Source organism: Odocoileus virginianus, chromosome 9 (assembly GCF_023699985.2).
Source record: "Odocoileus virginianus isolate 20LAN1187 ecotype Illinois chromosome 9, Ovbor_1.2, whole genome shotgun sequence".
NCBI classification, from domain to species: Eukaryota; Metazoa; Chordata; class Mammalia; order Artiodactyla; family Cervidae; genus Odocoileus; species Odocoileus virginianus.
Genome location: NC_069682.1, coordinates 16535706 through 16563660, shown reverse-complemented (window position 1 = coordinate 16563660; position 27955 = coordinate 16535706). Strand labels below are relative to the sequence as shown.

Genomic DNA, 27955 nt, shown 5'->3' with positions numbered 1-27955 from the left:
TAATGAATTCCACTCACAGGAGCATGCCTGAATAACAAAAGTTGGCATTCCTGTAAATGAAGATGAAATATGCACTTACTCGCACGAAGGACTGAAGGGGTGACCTCGATCTCACTTGTTGCTTGGTAAGGCTGGAAGGCTGAGACATTGTTGGTGCCGAGCTCACTGCCGAATATCTCTGGGCTCTGGGTGCCTGTGGAGCTGGCACTGGTGCCATCACCTCCATGATGTGGGTCTTGCTCATCAAACACGGCTACCAGCTAGAAATGACAGGTGAATTTGCAGTTATATACAAAGGCATTTGAAAGGACAACCCCAAACTTACACCATCTTTGGTGTAAATAGTGATATTTACACACCCAGGAATGTTATATTTTAGGAAGAGGAACTTCAGAGAAATAGGCTTTCCCTGGGTTTTGATACTTTTACATTTCTAAGTTGTACATGTCATATCCAAAATTCTACAGGTGGAAAATAATACAACGGTTTTGTATCTCAGAATGCTAAAGGGGATAGAGTGGATTTAAATCTTTTTGTAGATAGTATATCAAGCGGAAAAGAAAATGCATATACCTATACATAAATACATATACATATATATGACATATAGTATACACAGCATAGGGTAATAAGGGGCCCCTCGTGTGGGAAGAAGGGGATATGAACTGTCATAAAGCATCTGCTCATGGTGCATAAGAAACACAGGAAGGATAAAAGAAATTAATGAGGCTGGTAGCCTACAGAGAGTTGGAGGGAACGAGGCTGAAAGAAAGAGAATGGGAGCAGGTAATGAGGGTAATGGGTGGTGACACTTTCCTGAACATGTTTTTCTGTAACTCCGACTCTTAGAGCCATCAAAATAATTAAAACATTTAAAACAAATAAATAATTGAAATCAACCAAGAGGCAAGGTGGAGGTCTGGAGGCTGGATTATCTAAAATGGAACACAAACAAATAAACCTGTTACAAATGAAAAACACAACCACACAGAAAAGGGTGGGGAAGAAAAGAACTAAGTAACTCTGGAAAATTGTTTTCACTGTTTAAAGCACGTCTAAAGGAAAAAGGACAGGAACAGAAATACTGTATTCAGTTAGTAAGTTTGTTTCTCACAAGCATATGATTTAGAAATCCATGCTACTTCTACTACTACTGTTACCACTATTATTACTATCCCTTCTCCTCCTCCTCCTACTATACACACACCTCAAGGAAGAATGAAAAAGAAAAGTATTTTGGATAATAAGAGCCAAAGTTCTTACAAAGTTCAAAAACAGAAGTGACAAAAAAAAGAAATTAACTGTAGTATTAGATTTGAACTGGAGGCATCAATATGAACTCAAGGTTTTCCTAAGTAGGTAGGTAGGCAGGTACAGATGGATGCGAATCCATGGGTGGTATACAGACCACACACGTATGTCCTAGTTCTGTCTACTGAGAGATCCTTGAAGCAATGACATTGCTTCAATGTCAAGTTACTAATTTAAGAACCAATGGATATGAAAGACCAGATCTTGGTTTCTAATACCATTTTCCAATAAATGAACTAGAAGTTCATAGAAAAACAGTTAACTCCAGGGGCAGGGTAAGAAAAATACATGATGAGCCTGGAACAGCTTATGATGTTAACGAGAACATCTAAGGGAATCAGGGGCCAACCTGAAGGAGCTCTGAATCACCAAAGCCATCTGGGACACTTGTAAGCAAATAATGATAGCATTAGACTATAACCCAAGATAAAACTAAACCTCCTTGAGTCCATAATGATATAATCAAATAATCAAAGAAATAAATGATGGAGAATGGACAGTTCTTCCTTACTGGAGCATCCAAATTAATAAACATGGAAAAAATAAAGAGAAATCATCACTAAGCAATCTCCACAGTCAGAACTGTCGCAGGCAAGATCTAACAGTGGATGCAGTGGATGCGAACATTAATGGTAAGAATATGATCAGAGGTGGACATATCTCAGAGTATCTCCCTGTAAGATGCTTTTTAATTAAAAAGAGAAAATAGTATCTTGCAGGGCAGAAACTTGGCAGACAGCATTTCGTTAAGTAATAAGACGTGTTGACAGCATGTACTCTCTGAAAAATACACCAAGAAGTGTACGACATTACTTCCATGGTACTCCTGCCCGAAACACGTAACTTTGGTCTAATTGCGAGGAAACATCAGACGAATCCAAACTAAGGAACATTCCATAAAATAACTCCTATTCTTTAAAAATATCAAGACCAGGAAAGTAAAGGGCTGACCTAACTGTGCACCTTGGAAGAGACTGGGGAGGAATACAAACCGCATGCAATATGAGGTCTCTGCCCAGATCCTGGACTAGGAAACGGGCACTAGTGGAGAAGAGGCAAAATTCAGATGAGGGCTATAGACTAGTTAGTATGTACTCGGTACTGTTCATTTCCTAACTTTGATAACTATACTACGGTTATGTCAGATGTTAACATTAGGGATAGGTGAAGAGTACATGAAAACCCTCTGTACTATTTTTGTAACTTTTCTGAAAATTGAAAATTTTCATAATACAGTATTACCAAGTACTGTGTGAATTCACTCTATTTAAACTCACTCTATTTCTTCTCACAACTAAACAGTGGCAGCACTACTTTAAAATCTCAAAGAGGAAAAAAGCTCTATGGCACAGCTTAGCCTTCCAAGGAAAGAAGAGACAGGACCACACCCCAAAAGAACCAAGCCTTCAGCTTCCAACCTAAGTCTTTTCAACTCCTTTTAGTTAACAGACTGAAAGAAGAATTCACAGATGATGAAAAGTTTTTATAATTACAGTTTGAATTAATTCTATTTACATCCATCAATTCATAAGACAAAAAAGAAAACCACCATAAGGTCATAGAGATATGTAGACAAACAGGAAGCTCAGAATCCTGCTGTGGCATCTTATATAATTAGCTGATTAAACAATCTGAAGGAAGGCTAAGTGGTAAGAAGAAATTAAAGTCAGATGAGGAGTTGGGCCACTCAACCTTATAATAAGCAACATCAGTGGGAAAAGAAATCCTTAGCAATTGTAAAAATGTAAAGGTATTTGTATGTATACACTAGTTTTCACAAACGGTATATATATGTATACATTATCAACCTGTTTATCTCACAAGCATCTCCTCTGATTAATAATAGACATTCTACAGATCAGGGTCAGCAAACATTTTTCTAAAAATGTACAGAGACTATTTTTGGAGCCATGCAAGTCATATAGTCTCTGTCACACTATTCTACTTTGCATTGTGTCATGAAAATAGCCATTCACAATATATAAATAAATGACAGTGACTATGTTTAAATAAAACTTTACTTACAAAGCAGATAATGAGCCAAACTTAACCCATGGGCCATAAATTGATGATCCTGCATGAGATTGCTCATCCCTCTAGTAACATCCAATTTAAAAATTTCCGTGTGAGAAATAAAACTAAAAGTCAAGGTTCCTTGACCAAGCTAAGAATATTCATTTCAAGCTCTTCATCAGGATTTTGAATTTCTGTACTTGATTTTAATTTTATCAGACTTCTTACAAGGTGTGTGGCTTCATATGCATTTTGAAGATATTAAGTTTTGACATTTTGGCGCTTAATTGGAAGCAAATGAAATTCAAGTTTTGTTATTAACTTTTCACAATGATGTGTTCTCCTAAGAATAAAGTCCTTTTTGCAAACGGAAAATGGAGATTGAAAATTACAAAGAACGAGTCTTTAAATGCCACACATGATGAAAGAACTTATACACATATATTAGTTTCAATAATTATCTCCAGCATTTTTAGAAAACACAAGTATTATGAAATCTGGACTGTGTCATGAACAAATGCTGTTTGAATTTCAATGGCAGAATCACAGTTGGTGATTTGCAATATGCCAAAAACATACAATTCTACGGCTTTCTTTTAAACTGAAATTTAAGTGCCAGGTGCAGATATAAAGCAATTTTGTGTTAAATTGGGAAGGATATATAATTTTAGAAAATCTACTCTACAAGAATACACAGTAGCACAGCAAAAGAAGCAAGACCTTCACAGAAACATCACATATTTAAAAACTCTATCGTGCCCTTCAAAAAATAAAGGAACCGTCTTGCTCTTCAATTTGTGAAACGTGACTCAAACCCGTATTTTAACAGATGGAATCTTCACTGCGGCCCATGAAGTAGACTGTTTTTGAAAGTTCAGTTTTAATTTCAACAGTTATTATTTCATCACTCTTGTGATCCATTCACCCAAAAAGTATCCACAAGAAAAGAGAGGCAGAATTTAGGATAACAGCCATAATGAAAGTGAAAGTGACAGTTGCTCGATCATGTCCGGCTCCTTGCGACCCTGTGGACTGTAGCCCAGTGGGCTCCTCTGTCCATGGAAACACCTAAGATGACCCACCTGTAAATAAAACTCCAAACTTGGCCACACATTTCCACTTCCCTTGGAACGAGTCATTTCAGCTGCCTGAGACACCAGAACACCAGCAGAAAACCCATTTCATAAATATCGCATGCAAATGCATATGTAAACCACTTGAGGATCGAGGGTGGCCTGTTTTATGAATAAAAAACTGCATGGAACAAAGTGGCTAAGGACACAGAATTCACAATCAAAGAGAACTACAATCAAAACCAGCTCTAACCTTACTTCTTAGATGGGTGTTGCCCCAATCCACTGGCCTCTGCCATCCCTAAGCCTTACACCTCCTCATCTCAAAAGAGGATGGTGGTGAGGTTGGCAGAATAATGCTCACGACTGTCCACCCAAGTCCTCAGAATCTGTGGGAACTTGCGCTTCCACAGCGAATGGGACTTGAAGATGTGATTCAGATTAATGACCTTCAAACAGGGAGACTGTCCAGCGGGCCCCATCTAATCACACAAGTCTGGATAAATGGAGACTCTTTCCCAGCTGTGGTCAGAGAGAAATGTGTCGACATAGTACACTGCTGGCTTTAAGGAAGGTGGGGGTCTCCGGAAGGTAAGGAGATGAATTCTCCCCTCGCACCTCAGGAGAGAACGAAGCTCTGCTCACACCTTGGTTTTACCTACGTCAGACTCCTACCCTACAGAACTGTCAATTTAAAAATGTGCGATGCAGCTGGAAAGCCTGTGTGCCACAGCTACTGAGTAAATATGCCACAACTAGAGAGTCTGAGGGCCACAACAAAGACTCAATGCAGCCAAATAAATACTATTCAAAAATGATGATAGATATTAATAAATGTGTGGTGTTTTAAACCACTAGTCTATGGGAATTTGCTGCGGCAGCAACAGGAAACTACTTGAAGCCCTGGCCTCTCCTCCTGGACTTGGGACACATAAGAGAGAAGGCACATCAGCTTCCAGAACACAAGCGCACCCTCACTGTTACGTAAAATGAACGCGATCATGGGGGTTGATAAACACAGACTTCTGGAATTTTGAGGATCAGTTCCAAGAGTAACTGGAGGCTGAGGCAAAGTTCTTGGACACCAATAATAAGAGGGGAAAACAACAGGAAAAGGAAAGGAGAAGGCTTGCTGGAAAATTCAGCATCGCAATAACAACAGAGCGAAGTTCTTCTGCAGATGCTCTGCAACCTGCCTAAACCCCTCACAGAAACACGGAGCAGCTTTTTACATTTTCTTTCAGGGAAAAGAAAACTGAGGCTCAGAAAGATTCATATGACTAGAGCTTAGCTGGTAGTATACGATGAATCTGAAATTGGAAGTTCAAATCTATCTAACTTCAAAGATACTTTTCTCCCCACCTCACCACCCTGGAGCATCTAAAAACTCAACAGCATGGCCTGCAGGGAATCTCCGAGCTATGAGCACCGGCAAGTCTTGGAACTGAATTCTGTTCATTCAGGATAAATCACAGATAATATTCCACCTTACCAAGTTCACATTATTTTGATACTACTAAGTGAAAGTTTCTGAACGTACTTGAGGGTAACCGTGCTAAAGGTATTGTCACTCAGTTTTAATCAGAAAAGCCTTTTATTTATTTGGGAGTTGGGGGTGGCATGTGGGATCCTAGTTCCCCAACCCAGGGATCAAACCTATGCTTCCTGCATTAGAAGTAGAGTCTTCATCACTGGAGCCCCAGGGAAGTCCCAGAAGAATTTTTTTTTTTTAAAGAATCAAAAGATCTTGTGGATTCTATCTTCATACAGGAAATGGCAGGGGACTTAAGCGGCTGTCTAAGTGAAGTCACCAAGACTCTAGGCCTAGGTTCCATACACCCTCCAAAGCTGTTTTACTGCCCTAGCCTTTAAGTAACCCACCTGTCTCTGTTGATTTCTTCATGTACAGTCTGCATATATCCAGAAAAAGTTGATTATTATGGGTTTCATGAATGCCTTTAGCATGTTCAACATTAATGTATTGAATTGTTTGACTTTGAAATAAAGACCTATAACTCTTTAGAAAGGCATCATATTTCTGGCCCTGGAAAAGGTCCAGAGCATATGGGAAAATACTAAAAATGACAAGGAACTTGAAGATGGCTTCAAGATCCTTTCTTCACCTAAGAAATATGAGTAAGCCAGATTTCACTGAATCACTTGGTCTACAGTATCAAAACAAAATCACCAATCACCAAAAAAGAGTGACTATGCTTCTGGTGGGGAACTTTGCTTGACACATTTTTCAATATTCTTCCTAACAGGAGACCATGGTGATGATGCTTTTGAAACCCAAAGTAATGATGACATCAAGTAAAATAACATCTCTCTGAACAATGTCAGGGAGGTTTCATGGGTAAATGTGCCTATAAAGAAAAAATGCAACAGAGAGAAAATGCATTACAAAGGTGGGAGTTGTAGCACAGTGTAGCATTTCCAAAAAATAACAATGAAAATCAAGTAGTTGGAGATACATGTATTTCATGACAAAAGTGAGGCTGTTCTGTAACATACTAAACTACCACTATTCCAAAAATTACTTTTCCTTCCCCTAGGCCAATCTGAGTTTCTATAGCTAAGATCACATGTATCAATACCTTTACTTTTTTCCCCCCTTGTCTTTTGACTCAAGGCGGCACTTTTAAAAACAAGGTTAAGTAGATCACATATTTTGGTTCCTGGATTTTGCTTTATCCATTCCTTAAAAAAAAAAAAAAAAAAAACCCACATACAGTTGTTTCCCATAAAGCACACTTGATAACTGGTGTGGTGATAACACAAATAAAAGAAAAGAAAAACTAGAGAAGTCCCTGGTGGCCCAGTGGTTAGGACTCCATGCTTTTCACTGCCATGGGCCCAGGTTCAATCCCTGGTTCAACAACTAAAATCCTGTAAGCCATGCAGCACAGCCAAAAACCAAATGAAAGCTAAGAGACACTAGCAGATTACATTATCTACTCACAAAAAGGGGAACTAATGAGAAAAATATTCAACAGTGCCATTTCAAACAACATACCACATTGGGGGGTAAGATATCCCCCTTGCTACCTGAGCAACCAAGGAGACCAACATGATCAGATGCTCCCAGTCACTGTCCCACAAGAGTAACAGCATCCTTTAAGAAGGTGCCATTTCGTGGTCACAGATGCCTAATAAATATGCTACGCTTCATCTGGAAGTCACAGTGAAACATATATTCACCTATGACACTCCCCAGCTTACATTTTAGGACTGGGGTTTAATTCTGCCGTCCCTCAGGGAGACACACTCCGTCACCCACTGAGCCTTCAGACTAATTAGATTCCCAATCTGAGTTATGCTCAACTAATAGCCTTGAGTTTGTCAACCGCAAACCACAATGAACATATGCAAATGCTGTAGCCACGAGCTGGCTGACCCACTTGTCAGACAATGCAAACTTCTCCCCCACCCATGCCCATCCCCAAGAGCCACTGTTCTATTTGAACCCATCCATGAGGTTACAAGTACATTACACTATTGTTGAACTGTTAATAAAAAGCAAGACTGCACAGTAAGACAGAACAAAGTAATCCTGAAACTGGCTAATCAAACGTATATAGGTTGACTCCAAATTGGAGGAGGTGGCATTTGTTGTGACTTTACAACACATGCAGGTTTCTCTTGAAGAGATGATGGTAAAATTGGGAAAGAATCATATGAACCTCAGATCAAATGTAATGATGTAATAACAAATTATTACGTAGACATGACAAAAACAAACAAAAACACCCATTAAATCAATTCATAAGCTTTCTAATGACCGAATTCCTTTTAAAGACAGGGACAACACTAAATCCTTAGCCATTCTCTGAGCCTTACTTGCTCTCATGATTCATTAAAAACTCATTTAAATAAAGCTACTGTTTTTACTGGTCGAGTAAGCAAAACATTAGTAAAAGAATATATTTGCACCAATGGTGTTTTATAATAGTAGTAATGCTGATAAAAGCTGACTAATGGCAGACAGAGAATCTCAAGTTTGCCACTGAAAAACTTTAAATGTTATATATGCAAGATTAATTCTCTGCTTCATCAGCATTTCAAGAATTAAGTGTATCTTGTCTGATGCAAAAAAAAAAAAAAAAAAAAGACACCAACAACAAAAAACGAATGACCAAAACAAAAAAGCCCAAAGCTTAGAAAAGAACTCTAAATGCCATAAGCACACTGAAGGCTTAGCAATTTTTCCTCAAGACTAAGCTAGGAACAGCAAAGAGTGGGAGTCCTTGACCTCAATCTGTCTTCACCTCCAGCTCCAGAGCTTAAGATTTGAGAGACAGCAGGTCCTCATCCATGGGTACTCCCCTGCCACCTTGCCGCTCTTCCAACGTTCTCACATACATCTCTCCAAAAATCAGCAAGGTGTGGAGACAGGATTCAACCACAAGTAGTTTTAATCTGTACACAATTTAGCTTGACAATCAGTAAGGGTTACATATTGACTCAGGAACAGCTACATCAACAAATCACAAATTAGAGATTCCACCAAGACTGACTCCTTCCTGAATGCCATGGTGTGGGGGTTATGGATCTAAATTTTAAAATATATATGTTATTAACCAAAAGCCCAAGATCACACAGGAAACAGACAGACACAATGGCAAGCCAAAATCATAGGCACACATAGAAAAGACACACACAGAGAGCCCTTTCCATCAATACCTTACTCTGAACTGTGATTTAAAGGCTCACTACCAAACCCACAGCCCCAACCATGCCACCTGAGCTTTGAGGAGTAAGTATGCATGAGTGACACCTCTCTTCTTTGTCCCACAAAGATGTGTCATTTCTGGGGCGCCAGACTCAACTCTCCCCAAACCCCAACACACAGACCTAAGGGATGACAGCTGCAATGTGATTGCTCAGTTCAGAAACGCAGCACCACATTACCACCAGGCAGGACCACTGGGTCGTGAGAGGGAAGAGCTCATCCTGCCATCCTGCACTTCGGAACTTCTGCCTCCATTTGGAGAGTCTGCAGAAGCCAAGTTGAGGCCTCCGTCAGGAAGGCCCTCTAGTCTTTTTACCTCCTCAGCTAGCCAGGTAAATTCAGCCAGTGCCTCTTCCACTGGCCTGAGACCCTTGTCTCCATATGCCCTCATCACCCCTGCACCTAGCATGAGAAACATCTACATAAGAGGGAAGCAGGAGTGCATTTAAGCTTCAAGTCACCAGCGCAGCCTCCCACCAACCTGCACCCTGACTCTGTGCTCAATGGAGTGCAGATCAGGTGATTCCAGGCTTCCAGGAGAAATCCACCGGATTCATCAAAATAACCACCTAACAGAACAATGCATTCACATCCTCTCCCTAATCACCCATCACTGATCCCACTGTTGAATATATGACTCATCACTAAAATTCCTTGCCAGTCAAATCCAGGGAGCCATAGTACTTTCATTTTTTTTGGCAATCAGCAAAGGAAAATTTCCTATCCTAAAATAGAAATTTAAAGGATCGCTTCCTTAGTTCTAAATTTTGCAGATTATGTTTAAAATTAAAAGCATGAGAAATGAAAACTTGGCTCTGGCTCCATCAAGGCATCAGTACTGAGAAGGAGTCAAGCAGAAAGCCTCTCAGTACGCTAGTCCTAGAGGTGGTGCAATAAAGGTAAAAGCCATCATCCCCAGCATTTACAGACGAGATCACACTTTCAGCTAAAGGAACCAGCCTGTTTCCAAGGCAACTTGCCATTTGTATAGAGGACTTACTCAGGGTTAGTAATCCCTTAACTGCTGACTTCACAATTTGAACCAGACTCCCACTGATAGCTTAGCTTCCAACTGAAAAGCATCATCAGAAATAAGGAGAGTTTAACTGCTTTAACAGACAGAAATTCAGAAGATTCTATGGCACTGACTTTGAGGAGCAGCAGGGGACACAGGAGAAAAAAGGTGACTCAGAAAAGCACAGTAGAAGAACTGGGAGTCACTGCTTCTTGGTGATTTCTTTCCCACTGAAAACACATCAAACCCATCACTTCTGCTCCCTCCAAGCTCTGAATGAAAGTTGGGTTTATGCTGATACGTAACAAAGTCAGTCTTCATTCTGACAACCACAAGCCAATATTAGCAAAAGATCAGAGTTCAACAAATTTGTTTTGTAAAATATAACTCTAATGTTACATTACAAAATGCCTTTCAGATTAATTTGCATGCAAAAAGACAAAGTGTGATTTTTAAATATCCAGCCAGAGGCAGAGATGAAAAACTTCAAACATGTTCTGACTCCTTTTTGCTACACTCATTATCTCACCACCTTCCACAAAGAAGACAGAACGTGTCCTTGACATTATCCCAAATTATCTTCAGTATGCAACACAATGCTGATTAAATTAGGCTCATTTTAATCAGCTGGCAGGCTTATTCAAAAAGTAACTAAATAATAAAATTCTTTATAACAACTCTTCATTAGTATAACTTGCTTAATACTGTTTTTTTTTAAAAAATGAACACAGAATAAATACTAATTGTGTGTCAATCCTTTCTGCCCCACATTTGACAGATAAAAAGAAATACCTTAGAAGTTAAACATATCCCCCAATCCGCAAATCGCTTTAATACTAAAACTGCACAAAAATCTTTTGAAATCCAGTGCCACCTAATGGATTTAGACAAGCACAAAGAGTTTGGAAAGCTTAACTTTCAGGAGAATGTATTCTAATGTATTCTAAAGATAGCCAAACTTTCTGCTTCCATTTACGTCTCACAAAAAACTTCCCCACAGCGGACCTGGAACAGGGGCTCGAGTCAAGGTCACCCCATCATGTGCCGTGTCCTCCACTCATTTCAATAGGGCGAGACTGCCTGTCTTGGGTGGGTTTCCCGGGATGGGTGAGGCTCACAGAGATGACCCCCAGCTGGAGGACCCAGACAGCTCCTCCTCACTCTGGTCTCTGCACTGCACAGGACTGTCACATGTGTTATTTAATTCTGACCAAGTGCTCGGAAGTTCCTGCAGGTTACAAGTACTCAATAAATGTCAGCTACCCTGATGATTTGAGAGAGAGAATATCAAGAGATTGAGGCAATCAAGGGAGGGAGATGAAGGGCTGCCACAAGGCAATCCTGAATGCACAGCAGTGTGATCTACATTTATTCTGCAGAAGGTTTGGAGGAGTTTGGAGAAAGGACTGGAAGGGTAAACACACACAGCTCGTTAGCCCAATAATGAAGAAGTCAGGAGAGGTTAGACTCATGGGAAAGCAGTGGCGTGAAAAGACAATTAAATAATGATGAAAATACCAAATTGAGACTTAGTTAAAAGGCTTTGGTACTTGGTAAGACGGGTGCCATTGTGGAGGACAGGATCGAATCTGAGATGTCTAGGTTTGTGCCTTGGGTGGCTGGTCAGGGGGCAAGGACAAGGACAAAGACGTCTGAGACAAAAGATGATGCCTTCAGTTGAGGTACCCCCTGGATTCAGTTCCCAGTAGACACCTGGAGATGGCGTTCCAGGATGGGAAGGGGTGTTCAAGGTTAAAGATATGGAACTGGCAATGTCATCAGTGGGTGGTGGGTGAAACCAGGAGTTTAGTTAAGGTCCCAATCTGGATGTGGAACAAGTAGGGAACTGCAAACCAAACCAGCACAAAGCTGAGATGGCAGGCTTCTCTTCTCTTCCTCCAATTTCACTTCGGAAGAAATTTAAGAATTGACTAGGGAATAGAAGTAAACTCAAGGAAACATGGTTTCACAGAAGCCAGAAAGAGGAGAGTATCATGGAGTCATGATCAGTATTACTGAAATACCACGAGAAGGCACATTAACACTTTCTCGAGGAAGGTGACATCAATATATATTTTCAACAAGTGGGACCTAAAGTTACTGTAACACTCGTGCTAAAAGAATTTTACTGATAGGGGATGAATAATAAAAGAATAGGAAAAAGCTAAATTTTTAGTCCACTGATAGATACTCAGATATTTGTTCAAATAACACTAAGTAGGTAATTCATCTTCATAATATGCTTGTCTCAACAAATGAGGATTCTATAAACAGCTCTTGGTTTTTTGTGAAAGGGTCTATTTCTTTAACCTCTGTGTCCCACCCTGCTCCTGTCTGAAAGATGCTGCAATAAATACATGATGAATTAATGTCACGTTGCATAATGATTTTGCAACCCCTTTGAGAAGTGTAGGCAAGCTAATGCCAGCAGCTGAGTCACTGCAAGTCCTCTGGGCCCCCTGCCCTGACCTCACCCCTCTGCTCACACACCCAGAAAATCACAGCCTGCAAGAGGAGAGGAGTGAGCAGCGCGGCACGTACCTCAGTCCAAGGAAGCAGACCAACTGCCCCCGTTACCGTCCTCCTACTTCTCAATACCCTAACATCCAGATCTCATCATTCTCAGAAGCCAGAAGTATGTTTCAACTAGACTGAGACTAGAATCCAGGAAACAGTAGACTGATGCAAAACAAGGGGTCTTGCATGTTCCTGGAGCCCCTGACCCTCCAGCTGTTATTTCTGCCTTTCCTATAAGAAGGATCACAATGCATTGCTGATTATACAATGCTATCCCAGATCATAAGGCTAAAGCTCATCACATGCTTCACTTTATTCTTTTACTCACACCACACACCTACTATGTGCCAAGCAATGACTGAATGAACCTTCTCCACAGAACAAAACTGCACAGACACATTGCACTCTGGATGTAATTTCAGCAGGTTCACAGATCTCCCTTCTAAGACAATGAAGACAGAATTTAAAACACATTTTCTAAAATTCAATTAAATATCAATTCATATTTCTTAAGTTCCATCACATAACTCTGATAACCACAGTTATATAGTAGCTGAGTGTCCATCTCTTCTCAATATCCTCAGATTCTTCTTATTTCCTTGAAGCACGTCCCTGCTACTTTTTCTGCTTCATCTTCTCATTTTACTCTATAAATATTCAATGTTAAAACCTAGAAATACGGTTTCACTTTACATGGATTAGAATAAAAGTAAGAGAATCATAAACAAAATTCCTAACTATGTAAAAAATGTGATTACAGTAACAGCAATAACAACCAAGTTATACTAAATGACGGGAGCTGACCCTTCTTAGCCTTGAAATACAAAGAACATCCACTCAATTCTGGCAGGGACATCCCTGGTGGTCCAGTGATTAAGACTTCGCTTTCCAACACAAGCGGTGCAGGATCGATCCCTGATCAGGGAATTAAAATCCCATCTGTCTCACAGCCAAAAGACCAAAACATAAAACAAAAGCCATATTGTAACAAATTCAATAAAGACTTTAAAAATGGTCCACATTAAAAAAACAAACAAACAGTGAAAGGGAAACCTATAGGGTTGCATTAACTGGCTTTGATCCAGCACTGCTGATATGTAGCAGAACTGCCCACGCCCGTTTAAGACCAATGGTTTGGCTTCAAACCCTGCAAGGTACTATTCAGGACACACCCTCCATCATGGCTAACAAGCAGAGGGGCCTTGATAAGGGCAGCAACAGATATCCAAGAAGAGCAATGTTAAAGCAAAACAGTTTTAAAAAACTAGCATCTGATTTGCAATGATCTTGAAAATAAACTTAGGCTGTAAAAAGTCAAATCCGAATACACTGAACTCCAAATGCTTACATTTTTGTTGGTATTGGTACTAAATCTACAGGACAATTACCCAAACCAGTTTTTGTAAAGGAATTAAGTTAGTGTTGTTAGTGTTTTTCCTTTAAATGTTAGCATTTAGTATAGTGTCCTGTGGTCAGAAGTATGAGGAAATATTCCAAACACAATCCATCCCAAGTGCTTAGCACTGATCCACTTTGGGATCTAGTACACCAGTCACCTCAGCCTCCAGTTACTATCTGTGTTTCCACAAACCAGAACCAATGTGTAGGGTTTCAGTATAGTGTAATAACATTTTAAATATTCTAATTGTTATCCCCCCTCAAACATAAGTATGTATATTAAAGATATTTAAATCATTGAGTGCTATTATGCTTTCAAATCAAAAACTGACATAAATTTACCAAACATAAGAAAATCTGGGGAAGAGCTAAGGCCATATTAACAATCACCCCCACCATCTATCTACAAAAGGAGAAATGGGCTGTGGTCCTTCCCAAAACCAGTATGTCTCCAATGACATAAAGATGTCAAGGACACAATCAGAACCAAAACTAAGCTCCCTACAGCCTCAACCATTCGGTTTTCTACAGATACTAATACTATACCAAGGCATTACAAGGAGACATAGCTCAGAACCATTACCCCCCACAGGCTCCTTTTAGAAGGATCTCACACTTTTCTAGAAGACAGCACCCACCCCAGAAAACCAACCACCTGGTCTGGTGGGGCCCCGAACCCTGAATTCGGCGGTCCTGGGTGGAACCTTTGTGTTGACACTTCACCCCATCTGGAAGAGCTCATCGTCTCAGCACATCGCCCTGCCCTCTTCTGAGGAAGTGAACATACTCAATACATTGGATGTAAGGGATTTAAAACAGCAGTCCGAATGACCCAAGGACTGAAAGGAACGGTGAGAGAGAATGCAAAAGAAAGTAACAACAGGAAGCCACCCACAAGCTGAGGAGACTTTGGTGTTTTTGGATCCAGTAGCAGACCAACCACAGTGGATGCTGTGGAGCCCACGTGCCTCATCAACAGTTTTATCTCTGAAGCCACAGAAAATGCTGAAAATGTCTTAATGACCCAGAAGCTGGAAACTGCTCAGACAATAAAATCGCCTCACATACAAGAGACTCCACAGAGCACAGGGTCTGCCTACACAGGTGTGAGAGCAAACGCAGGAAAGGCCATGGCTCGGATATGTAAACACAGTCCCTATGCTTGCAAAATAGCCGAAAAGGTAGGAAAACACAAACTTCCCAACTGGCCAGATCCGTGTTTATTGTACAACACAAATCTGATGAGACAATTAGCATCAAAATTGCCAGAAATAAACACAAATTTCATGTAAACAAACCATTAATAGGCTGCTGCTTTTTCTTTGGAAGAAGCACATTATTTATAAATTGCTGCCACCTTAAAACTTGCCTGATTCAATCTTGTCAGACAGTGAAACACACTTAAGTAAGTGGTAAATTAAGAGGGAGAAAAGTCACCTCAAAACTTGTGGCATTGCTAAGTGTAATAAATGAATAAAATAGACTATTATGCAAGACTGTGAAATCTTAATATATAATGTTTTCACCAAGAAAGGTTGAATTAAACTTCCATATAAAGTGATTGAAACATAAGTTCAGTTCAATTATTAGTTTGCCCACAAAAAATACTACTAACGAAGGGAATTCACTGGCAGTCCAGTGGTTAAGACTCTGCTTCTAAGGCAAGAGGTGCAGGTTCAATCCCTGGTTGGGTAACTAAGACCCCACATGCCTGCCATGCAGTGCAACCAATAAATAAATAGTAAATAAAATAAATACTAATGGAAAACCTCTGAAATTAGTGATTCAGAGTTCCTATTCTCAAACATTCCCAGCAGAACCTTAAAAACCACAAGAGAGTCAGGAAAGCTGAATGCCACCATGCACTGGCGCTCCAAAAGACTGGCTGCTCTTCCCTAACGTGGTCGCCTTCATGGATGCCACCACAGATAATGTCCCTTGGATATATGCTCCTTGTAAACAAGTGTGCAAGGAAACGGGTCTGATTGATGAGAATCTCACTGAAGCTGTCTCCGGAGTTGAAAGGAAAGAAGCTTTGTTAAGACACAACTCCAAGCAATTGGAATGAACTGCCCCTGGGAATCAGATCTTCAGAGGGAGCTGTCCACTCCAATCCACTTCCTGGAGGATGAGCTTGGGGGCTGGACCCCAGAGGCTGTGGCCTCGACAGCATCAGCACTCAGCTGGAGACTGCAAACACTGGGTGAGGAGGGCAGTGGCAGGCTGTGCAGATCAGTGGTCCCCAAACTTTTTGGCACCAGGGACCAGTTTCGTGGAAGATACCGCTTTCTGATTACACGACTGCATTTCACTGCTTTGTGTCATCTGAGGATGTGTATCTACCTCATCCATGCATCTGTGCTCAGTTGAGTCTCTTTGTAGCCTGTCAGGCTCCTCTATGGGAGTCTCCAGGCAAGAATACTGCAGTGGGTTGCCATGCTCTCCTCCAGGGGATCTTCCTGACCCAGGAATCGAACACGTGTCTCCTCTGGCTCCTGCATTGGTAGGCAGATGCTTTGCCACTTGAGCCACCTGGGAAGCACATCTACCTCATCCAAAGGGTAGAAATACTACAAAATGGTATGTACAGTGTGTTTCCAAGTCCACACTCACTGACATCACACTGGTTCTTGAAATTGGCCGCAGTAAAGCATTCACACCACAGAAACCAACAAATGCTACAAATAGGTTGGATGTTAGACATCCACATCAGTGCTTCAGGCTCTCTTGACACTGTGAAGACAAAGATGAACGAAGAAGATGTCAGGATGGCAGAGCTCAGGAATGGCTCCCGTGGATAATAGACAGACTAGAAGGGAAACTTGGGAGGCAGGTTGATGGAGCAGAGGCTTCAGGAACCCCAGTGCCCCTTTTCCAGGGTTCTATTAGCCATTGGAGGACAAGGCAAGCAGCCTCCTTCCTGGCCTCCTACCTCATTCCCAGGGCATGAAATTAGAGGTCAGCTCCCAACTGCCAGTAGGCAATGGGGAATGACTAGCATCATTTTATTTGATGCTGGGTCTCAACCAGTGCCTTGCAAATAGTAGGGACACAGTAAATATTTACTACAGGAATGAATAAATCCTCCAAAGCCCCTTGTGGTTCAATATACCCTATATTTCAAATCCTGTAAAGTTAGAAAAGGGGCTTCCCTGGTGGCTCAGAGGCAAAGAATTCTCCTGCCAATGCAGGACATGTGGGATCGATCCCAGAGTTGGGAAGATCCCCTGGAGAAGGAAATGGCAACCCACTCCAGAATTCTTACCTGAGAAATCCCAGGGACAGAAGAGCCTGGCGGGCTATAGTCCATGGAGTTGCAAAGAGTCAGACATGGCTGACTGACTAAACAACAACAAGGTAAGAAAAAGTGCAAAACAAATAAACCGTCTGCTAAACTTCTTCTAGTTGAAGAATTCATGAGGGAAAAAATGAGTATATGAAATTTCCTTTACTTTCTGGTTTAAGTAAGTTTTTTGCTTGAGTCTAAAACCTAACTATTACTTTCAATATTGTTTCTGTGAAAAAAGTAACAGTTCCAAATAACTGATTTTAAAATGAGGTTTTAGACTGCCAATCCATTCCTAAATTTGAGAAAAAAGCCTAAATATATAATCACCATAGCAACTTTTTCACAAGCTCTCATAGCTTTAATCTGAGATACAGGTAAAATTTTGAAAGAAAAAAAAATTATCCAAAAAAATTAAATAATTGAAACATTCCACAAAGATACATTCAAAAGAATGTTGAAAATGCAGGAGCTGATTTTTCAGGAGATAAAGTTAATGCTTCTTTTTGAATCTTAACACATTATTTTTAGGGCAGTCGGAAGGTTTCTTATTTGTGGCCAGGAGGATCATCATCTTGTACATAACTGTGCATAACTGATATTTCACACATAGTGTTTGCATTAGAAAAACAAATGCAAAGAGAAGGGAAGAACTTACAACGCACACACATGTAACATAAATGCTTCTTTTAGAGAAATGAAACTAAATGTTGTGGTATGAGACAAAAAGCCTTCTACCCCAAGATCTAATCTAAGTCCCTAAAGGAATAACAACATTCTCTTGTTCCACGGATGCTCTACAGATGAAGAGCTGACTCACTGGAAAAGACCCTGATGCTGGGAAAGATTGAGGGCAGGAGGAGAAGGAGGTGACAGAGGATGAGATGGTTGGATGGAATCATCGACTCAACAGACATGACTTTGAGCAAACTTGGGGAGACAGTGAAGGACAGGGAAGCCTGGTGTGCTGCAGTCCATTGAGTCTTAAAGAGTCGGACAGGACTGAGTGACTGAACAACAGATGAATTCTAGCCTCACAGGCATCTTCCATTGTGAACCGTGTGCAAAATCCCTGAAGCCCAAAACAACACACCTTCTCCTGCTGACAGCATAAACTGTGTCTCCTAAACCAAAGCAGCCACAATTCCAGACCAGAACAATCCCTCTTGGGTGGTGTGTGCTGGACCACAGGCTGGAGGGGCCCTGGGCAGTTCTGCCGCCTCACCTGGTGCTGCTTTTCAGAACCATCTCTGCACACAGCAGCTACTGGGAGCCCAGGAAAAGCATGTTCTTCAGCCTGGTGCCTCACTTTAAGAAAACCCTTTGTTGTTGTCGCTAAGTCGCTTCGGTCGTGTCCGACTCTGTGTGACCCCATAGAAGGCAGTCCACCAGGTTCCCCCGTCCCCGGGATTCTCAAGGCAAGAACACTGGAGTGTGCCATTTCCCACCCTTAGTAAACCATTATTCCACATACAGTTTTAAGTGCCAACTAAGTGCCATAGGGTCCTACTAGAAAAATATACTTAGAAGAATTTTTAAATAAAACGGCATGGAACTAATGAAATGGAATAGGAAAGAATAGAAAATATCAACGTACATCTTATGCAGGGAGGCTGTTTACAAGTTTACATTTTTCTTCACAGGGCTGCCAAGCCAAGTGCACCTTTTACTACAGGGGATTTGTTGAGGGGACGTTGGCAGCGTCTGTCACGACTCTGGGAAGGTGCTATCGACATCTAGGTGGTACAGGTCAGGGAAAACCACAAAACCTCCTACAACACACAGGACAGACCACAGAGCCAAGAACAATCTAGTCGCAAATGTCACCACTGCCAACCCTAGAGGCGGTCACAAGTTTCAAGGCCACTAACTGAGCTGTATCTCACACCATCTGAGGGTCATTCCTATAGGGCACATATGTGCACCACTGTAAGCAGAGTCTGCTAATACTTAAGAAATGAATGTAACAACAGCTTCTCAATGGACACAGTTAAAACTTAGCTCCAATTTTTTCCCTAATAAAAAAAATTATGATGCTCACTTCGGGGAGGTGGGAAACTAAGACAATAAAGGATTTTGTGACAAACTGACAAAAAGATAAAGCAAGGCAGGACAGTTTCATTATTTGTAAATCCTTACTCAGAAAGTAAAAAATCTCTACACTCAACACATTGTGAAGAAGCCAACGGTTTCAGGTTTCCCCCCCGTTTTTTTTTTTTTGACTTGACAGTCCTTCCATCGTCAGAATCACCAGAGTAAGTTATTAGAGTTGACCCTAAAACAGAAGGTAGTAAGTGACAAAGAGAGGACCAGAAAGAGAAATAAAGCAGGGGGAAAAAAAAAAACAAGCCGGGAAAACACAAGCAGAAATCAACTTCCTATTCACCACTCATGCTTTTCAAAATACAGTGTGAGCTGGAGGTTTTCTGGTTTGAAACTGCTAAACTTCACAACTGCAGACACAGGCTCTACCTTGGAAAAGCACAGCCCGGTGAAGGACTGAACACAGACAAGCTCCTCTTTGCTTTTCAAACTGCTGAGAAAGAGACAAGGCAACAGAACCACAAACTATACAGTTGCAAGTTAAGTCTTTTTTAACCACAGTCCGGTCTAATACATTTTAATCATTATATTTAAAAGAAACCTAATCACCTTCAAAAGAAGATATGTTTTCTGTCACTAATGAGATCTCGGGGCATGCAAATTTTTCAGAAGCAGCAGCTAGTATCCAAGGGTGCATTTTTTTCATCATTTGCATCAAGCAGAAATTTTACCAGAAGGCCAATTAATAGTCAGTGTAACAGCTTTGTGGAAGGAGTACTAAACTAAGTGTGCCAACACCACACACTCACGCCTGCCCCTGTCTTGCGCTCATCAAGAAAATTACAAGTGAAGCTTTGTTCTCATGATGATGGCCAATCACTGGCAACTCATGACAATACTCTAGATGATTCCAGTTGCTTTAAACATCTGGCAGAAATAATGTCGTCAGAGGAGCCTAGTCCCTGCAGATCTTTCACAAGGAAGCAAAGAAAAAAAAAGAAAAATCAAGGCTCACAGTCTAACACTATTTTAAATTCTGCATCTATTTTAAAACTATGGAAAATATCTCATGTTCAAATGTTCTAGATCCACCAGAAACATATACAGAGTCCACATCAAAGGAAAATGACTTTTATTAAACCATTTTCTTTAAAACTTAAGCCAATATTGGTGGCTCAGATGGTAAAAAATACACCTGCAATGCAGGAGACCTGGGTTCAATCCCTGGGTTGGGAAGAGCCCCTGGAGAAGGAAACAGCCAACCATTCCAGTATTCTTGCTAGAGAATTCCGTGAACAGACGAGCCTGGCAGGCAACAATCCATGGGCTCAGAAAGAGTTGGACACAACTGAGTGAGTAAGCACATTATATACTCATATAATACTACATACTCATGTATATACTTAAAGGCTATCAAAATCCTCAAAATTCTAGATTTTATTTAAATTCCAAAATTTAAAATAACTATGTAATTCTAGCTTTAAATTTCTACAATAATCCAAAACAATTCAGATCTGACCACTTACAAAAAATGGGACTAGATGATAAGTTGGAAGTGATTTAAATGTTATCTATGCAGGTGGCCAAAAAGAAAGAGTTCAATCATATAATGGTTCAAAATAATACCTGCCCTTAACAATGCCCTATAGTTCTCAAAGTGTGGTCTCTGGCCAGGAGCATCAGCACCATGTGGGAACTCATGAGAAATGTAAATGCTTAGGCCTCAGCCCAGACCTACTGAGTAAGAAACTTGGGGCTGGAAGTCTGTTTTTCTGAACCCTCCAGCAACTATAATCCAAAGTTGGAGAAGCACTATCCTAACCTGCAAGTAAGTGCTAAGACTTCCTGTGCTAAGCAACATCCACAACTTAGCCCATTTCACCCTTATGATAGTTTCATGATGTAGGAACACATTTTCTCATGACTCTGGAGCAGCTCTGCTGCTAAGTCACTTCAGTCGTGTCCGACTCTGTGCGACCCCACAGACGGCAGCCCACCAGGCTCCCCCGTCCTTGGGATTCTCCAGGCAAGAACACTGGAGTGGGTTGCCATTTCCTTCTCCAGCACATGAAAGTGAAAAGTGAAAGTGAAGTCGCTCAGTCGTGTCCAACTCTTAGTGACCTCATGGACGGCAGCCCACCAGGCTCCTCCGTCCATGGGATTTTCCAGGCAAGAGTACTGGAGTGCGGTGCCACTGCCTTCTCCCTGGAGCAGCTCTAGCTCAGTCATATTAAACAGTAAGCTGAGGCCCTAAGAAGTAGTGTGAAACCAAAGTCTACTGTTAACCACTATCGTCCACCACACACGGGGAGTGTTCCTCCCTTCCTGCTTTCACAGAACCAGGCTCATCCACTCGGTAACTTACACAAGCTCTGTGCAAATAGATAGCTTTCCTGAGGATGTAATTTCAGTTTCTATAACACGTAGAAAGTCCCACACTCATTGATACTACTCCCTCCTCAAAAAATAGGCAGGGTGTGGATTTCAGATAGCCATTGGAGTCCTCTTCCATTAGTTCAAATTTTTATTTAATTGCTTGACCAAAGAGTAACTTATGTGCAGCCCATCTTGCCATCTTTACAATGTGATCACCCATTCCTAAATCAAGGCCAAGTTTTCACAACTCGGTCATCTCTAACCAAAATCCCAACTGCTTCAATTTAAGGGGCAAGTTGAGAGACAAACAGACACTCTGGGAGTAGAGCTTTCAAAGTAGCCTGAGGCCCCTAAAGATCTAGGAAATGAGAGATGTGAGGAACCAAATATCACATTGCTGGAAAGCACTTGTCAACAGAGATAAGATATGTGGAAGAGATTTCCATGAGAATCTAGCCACATGGATGTTGAGAGGGAAAACACTGAGAAGAATTCTGTCACAAATTCATAACCACACCCTTAACTATACACAGTAGATGTTTTAAATAAATCACTGAAAAAATAAATAAATCACTGAATATCCACAGTATTTTAAACCAATATAGCTATTAAAATATACATCCACAGACATTGAAAAGAGAACAAATGATATACTCCAAAATATTAACAGTTTTTAAATTAATTTTTATTATGTTTTGGCTGCCCCGCTGCGGCATGAGGGATCTTCATTCCCAAAGAGGGATGGAACCTGAACCCCCTGCAGTGGAAGTGCAGTCTTAACCACTAGATTGCTACGGAAGTCCCCAAAATACTAACATATTGTAGTCAACATCTGATATTGTAGAATTACAGGAGATTTATTTTGTGGCTTTTACTCGTTTGTTTTTCAATATCTTATACTCCTGCATTGCAGGTGGATTCTTTACCATCTGAGCCACAAGCGAAGCCCATCTTACACTACAAGTATGTTTTAATGTATAATGTATATTTATGATAAAATTAGAAAAAAAAATACCATATGTAAATTACATGTTCTGTAGTTCTAGAACCTAGTAAATATTCAACATATAGGGTGATGTCAATGTAATAATAAAAAATTGTTTAAAATTCTGCAGTTAATACCTTATATTATTCACTAAAACACTGAATATACTAGATGCATACATTTTTGTACAAAGAAGAAAAATAGTACTTTGCAGATCACAGTAATTAGCAGTACTCACTTTATTAACAAGATTCAGGGTTCCACTGAAAATAAATATATAGCTTTTGTTTTCACTGTATTAGCTAAGTATCATATCTCTCCTTTTATACTGTTTTAGACATTTAACGTATTCTCCTGGGTCAATACAATGAATGAGCACATTAGAATTTAAGGCCATTTATTATTGCCAGAACACAAATGAAATTATCTGAAAAGGCAAGAAATTATTAGTCTGCTGTCTAGTTTTCAAACACACAAAGCAAGAAATATTTTTAAATTGCTTAGCTTACTACAAGAGTTATTTTTATAAAATTTACTTTTTCAATATTTGATAAGATTGCAGAAATTTTCCTAGTATCCAGTGGCGAATGAAACTTTCAAATCTTCATGCAAATTTATGCAAGGGGTGACATTATTGAACTATCCATCAAAAAGTTAGGGGGACACTCCTACTGTCAGCCAGTTCCCACCAGCCAGTCAATTTAATGAATGTTCACCATTTATAGTAATTGACAAGAGGAAATAGGTAGAAACAAGATTACTCTGCTTAGTTTCTTTATTTTCATACAACTGTTTAAAAATAGAACAGTAGGGGTATTTCAAAGACAGATACATAGAATTTTTACCAAATATTTGAAGGATAAACAATACAAATAATCTGCCAGAATTACACATCATTTTTCCCTGGGAAGATAAATGTTACATATACCATGTGTATTAAATAATTATGACTAGAGATAATCACAGTACACATAAAACATATGCATCACTGCCAAGAATTCACCTAGAGATTTATGATACTGAGACATACAGCTTCAAAGCTCTGTTAGGAAATTGCACGTTTAGGTCTTAATAACACCTAGAAACGCTCATCAAGACTGAGGAAGAATACCAGGGGGGAAAGTAGCAGGGAGATTGGGATTGACAGATACACACTACTGTATATAAAACAGACAGCTAGTAAGGACTTAACTGTCTAGCACAGGGAAATCTATCGATACTGTGTAACGGCCTATATGGGAAAAAAAAAACCTAAAAAAGAGAGAATATATGCACATGTGTAACTAAGTCACCATGCTGTATAGCAGAAATTAATACAACATGTAAGTCAACTATACTCCAATAAAATTTTTTTTAAAAAGAAGGAACATTGGCGAGGCAACGCTGTTTGCAATTGAATGGATTAAATACTGAGAGTTTTCTTCTTCTCCTTAAATAACCTGACATCTATTGCTCAAGTAGCAACTCAAATTAAAATACTGCTTAATGATGAGAGAAAAAATATGCTGTGTAACAGAAAAACATATTTCAGTCAATGACTATGTTTAAAATGGCTAATTAACCAGCAAACTCTGACCATCACTTCTAGTAGCTACTGAAAAAATTAGCTGACATTAAACATAAACAATCCCCCATGACTTCATGTATGTATGTGGTTGTGCTTCTCTGGGCTCTAAAAGCTAACAAGATGGTGACAAACAAGTTATACAATGGGGGCCTCAGTCTCTACTGATCAAGCCCACCAACTCCCCATTTGATGTTTTGGATTTTATCAGTTAGCCAGCCTGTTCTTTAGAAATTTATTCAAAAGGAGTAACATTGATTTACCCTGGAAACCCAGTTTTCTATAATTCAGAACAATCTCTTTCTCTCTTCCTTTCATTTTTAAATATCATTTCCCACAGAAGTTTCTCCACTGTTTAAAACAGGATGAAGCTCACTTCCCAAACAGCATTAAAATCTGATCTTAAGCATACTGATTTATGAACAATCCTCTTCAACACACCAGCCTTCCGAATAAGAAGTAGTGTTCTTCTCTTTTATTTGAAGACCAACGTGAAGAACTAAAGAAAAGTGGTAGTAGAGTCTCCTTTGCCTGACTTTACTCTCTAAACACTTTGAACAGGACTGCCCCCTACAAGTTCTTGTTTAGTCTCTATCACACCCCAAATCCTCTTGCCTGTTCATCACTCTCAGAAGTTAGGTCGTCTGTAGTGGTCAGCTTTCAACAGACCAGGAGCAGAATGCTTCAGGAATATCCACCACTAGATCTTCTTTCTGCTGAATCAGACCAACCAAACTACCCAAACATCTATAAAGAAGATGAGCAGGAGCTGGAAAACCAAACTGCAACAATCAGATAGTTCTCATCTCAACAGTCACACTTTTCACTGTTTTTAGCTGGTATCTTTCAACAATGGAAACTTCAAGCCACTATGTCTTTCCATATATTAACTGTGATAGCTTTTAAAATCCAGTACCTTGAAAACTGCTCACAAAAAATGCTGATTCTCCCATAAGAAACTCTGGATTACAAGCCCTGCTGGGATATGCTATGGGTTTATCTCAGCAGAACTCAGATGGTCCCCTTTGATTTGGAGCACTTGACCACAAAGCTTTATTTAAATAATACACAACAAAGGCAACGTTCAATAATTTCCTCCTCTGAAGGTCTTAGACTTTATGATGCACCTTTTATCTAAAGTTGAAAATACAATATAGCCCCACACCTTCACTTTACAGAGGTGAGAATCTCCTGTTTGTATTGAATCCACAGTAGTAAGAGCAAAATATGATGGGCTTCCTATTGGCTTGGTAATAAAGAACCTGCCTGCCAATGCAGAAGACTCAAGAGACCAAGTTCTATCCCTGGGCCAGGAAGATCCCCTAGAGAATGAAATGGCAAACTCACTCCAGTATTCTTGCCTGGAAAATTCCATGGACAGAGGATCGTGGCAGGCTAGAGCCCATGCGCTCACAAAGAGTCAAACATTGCTGAGCAGGCACACATGCATGCATGCAGTATGTGATGGGATGTTTCGTTGCTGTTGTTGCACTTGGCTCTAGGAATTGATCAGCAGCCAGGTTTAGAGCTGGGAAATGACTCACTGTGAGTGACCTCATTTCCCAGGTCAAAACCAGTGCAGGCACGGTTGACAGAAGAACCCCAGGCCTCCTCTCTGGTCCCCCGAACCTGAGTCCCCAGGAGATACACAAGAAAACAGCCTGGAGCTGGGGGTTCCTAGTCAGGTTCTACATTCAGAGAAAAGACCTTTGTACATCTCTGAACAATAACAAAATAATTGCAAAAATGATGTATTGAATAAACTGCAAACTCTCAGGGAAACTACAGAGAGGTAAAGTGGGATGAACAGATGAGGCGGACAAGATGCCTGGCTCAGTGGAACATGACCCATCCGAGGATGCATGTTTTTATGAAACATACAAATGACACTGGGCAGAAATGTGGGAAGAATAACAAGCATGAAACAAAAAGCAAGAGTAAGAAACAAAAGAGGACATTAATCACATATCTGGGTTTTAGAAGGTGGGTTTTTAGAGAGTCCATTGGGCCAAATAAGCTGTAACACATAAACAGGCAATGTTTCTGTTTAAAAAAAAAAAATCAGAGCTTCACCATAACATTTACAATTTTACAAAAGAATCCATCAAATTCTGCCGAGGCAGACCCCAAAGCTGGCATCCAAGGCCCTGGAAAGGTAAAAGCTGAAACTGCACACTACCATTTTATGCATTTTACTGCTAAGCCAGGATGCATTTAATGCACAAATGCCAGCAATTCCAGGGCAGGATACAAAAATTTATTATGGATGTGCTTAAGTTAATGTTTACTATCCATCAGCTATTCTAGTGCCAATTAGCACCTTTAAAATCATGTGTAAATATTTGAAAAACATGTTAGCAATTAAAGAGAGGAACTATTCCACATTAAAATCAGGAAGAGATTTTAGGTTAAATGCTAAAAGGTAACTATATTCTTAGAACATCGAGTTTCATGGCATAACACAAAATGCTATATGTGCTCTAAACCAAAAATCCAATGTGTAGATCCTATTTAAAATTCAGTAAATGCCAATTATTATTTACTGCTTTCAAAGCTAACAGGTCCTCTAATTGAATATAAGAGGTTTTAAACTTAGTGCATCATTAACTTATACTCCATGTTAGTGATGAAGTGTTGACAAATGCTTTCAGTGAACTAAGAAGGTGAAAAATTTCGAAGAAAGGTAGCTTAGGTTCTTTCTTTGTACTACCCTTTTAATGCTTGCCTTTTTTAAATAATAGAAAAAGTTAGAGTGCCTGGCACATGGCTTAATGTCAAGCTTCCTTCTTATGCAACCTAAAAAGAAAATAAATTCTTCATCATTTAAAGAATTTATTTTCTAAGAAGAGTAATTCCCATAGTTAAAAAAAGAAATGTAATATAAATCAAAGAAACTTAATATGCCAAGTTAACCAACTTAAAATTAAGGTCAATGACAACTCAACAGCCTTTATTAAGAATCAGGATACCACAGAATGGGGGCCATTTTTCAAGTGTTGAGCTTTAAGACTGGGACAAAAAACTTTTAATAGTAGGAACCAATATAGTTTTATTAAACCACACCAACACTTTCACAATGAGAAAAATAGCCAACATCATTCACTCGAGGGGAAAAATCTAGAATACTAATAGTAAGATATTTTGATGGCAGTGAATAAAATATTTGAGGATCAACAAATTGATTGAAAATGGACAGATAGTTTTGTCTTTTAAGAATAGTAACTGTAATGTTAGCTTTCAAGACATGGACTGCATGGACTGTGGTCCCAATCCATTCAAACAGAACGATGCTGCCACTATTCTACTTGAAGAAAACGTTGGAAAGTTATACTTCCATTTTAAAAATTCCATTAGAAAACAAAAGCTTGTCTATTGAATATGGCAAAATGATCTAGAAAAAAATTTAAATCAAAATAACCAAGAAACAAAACAAAGTTACCAGATCAAAGAAATGAATACTTCAAGTTTTGCTTCAACTACTACAAAGTCTTTTTCCAAAGAGGTAGATCATGAAACTTTCACAACTAAATACATACCTTCCATTATTATTTTATTATCTTTATTATTTTCTAATGTCCTCAAGATGTTTCAGGTTTTTTTAATAATCATGGGACCACTTTGCCCAAGTTCAGTGCCATCTCT

The 27955-nt window shown here is 39.8% G+C and overlaps 1 protein-coding gene across 1 annotated transcript in view; it reads right to left on the bottom strand.

Moving 5' to 3' along the window:
* PARD3 (par-3 family cell polarity regulator) overlaps positions 1 to 27955 on the bottom strand; it is a 554870-nt gene that overhangs the window by 341459 nt on the left and 185456 nt on the right. The window contains 1 exon segment of the mRNA XM_070472024.1: positions 80 to 260. Coding sequence (XP_070328125.1) covers positions 80 to 260 — 181 coding nt within the window.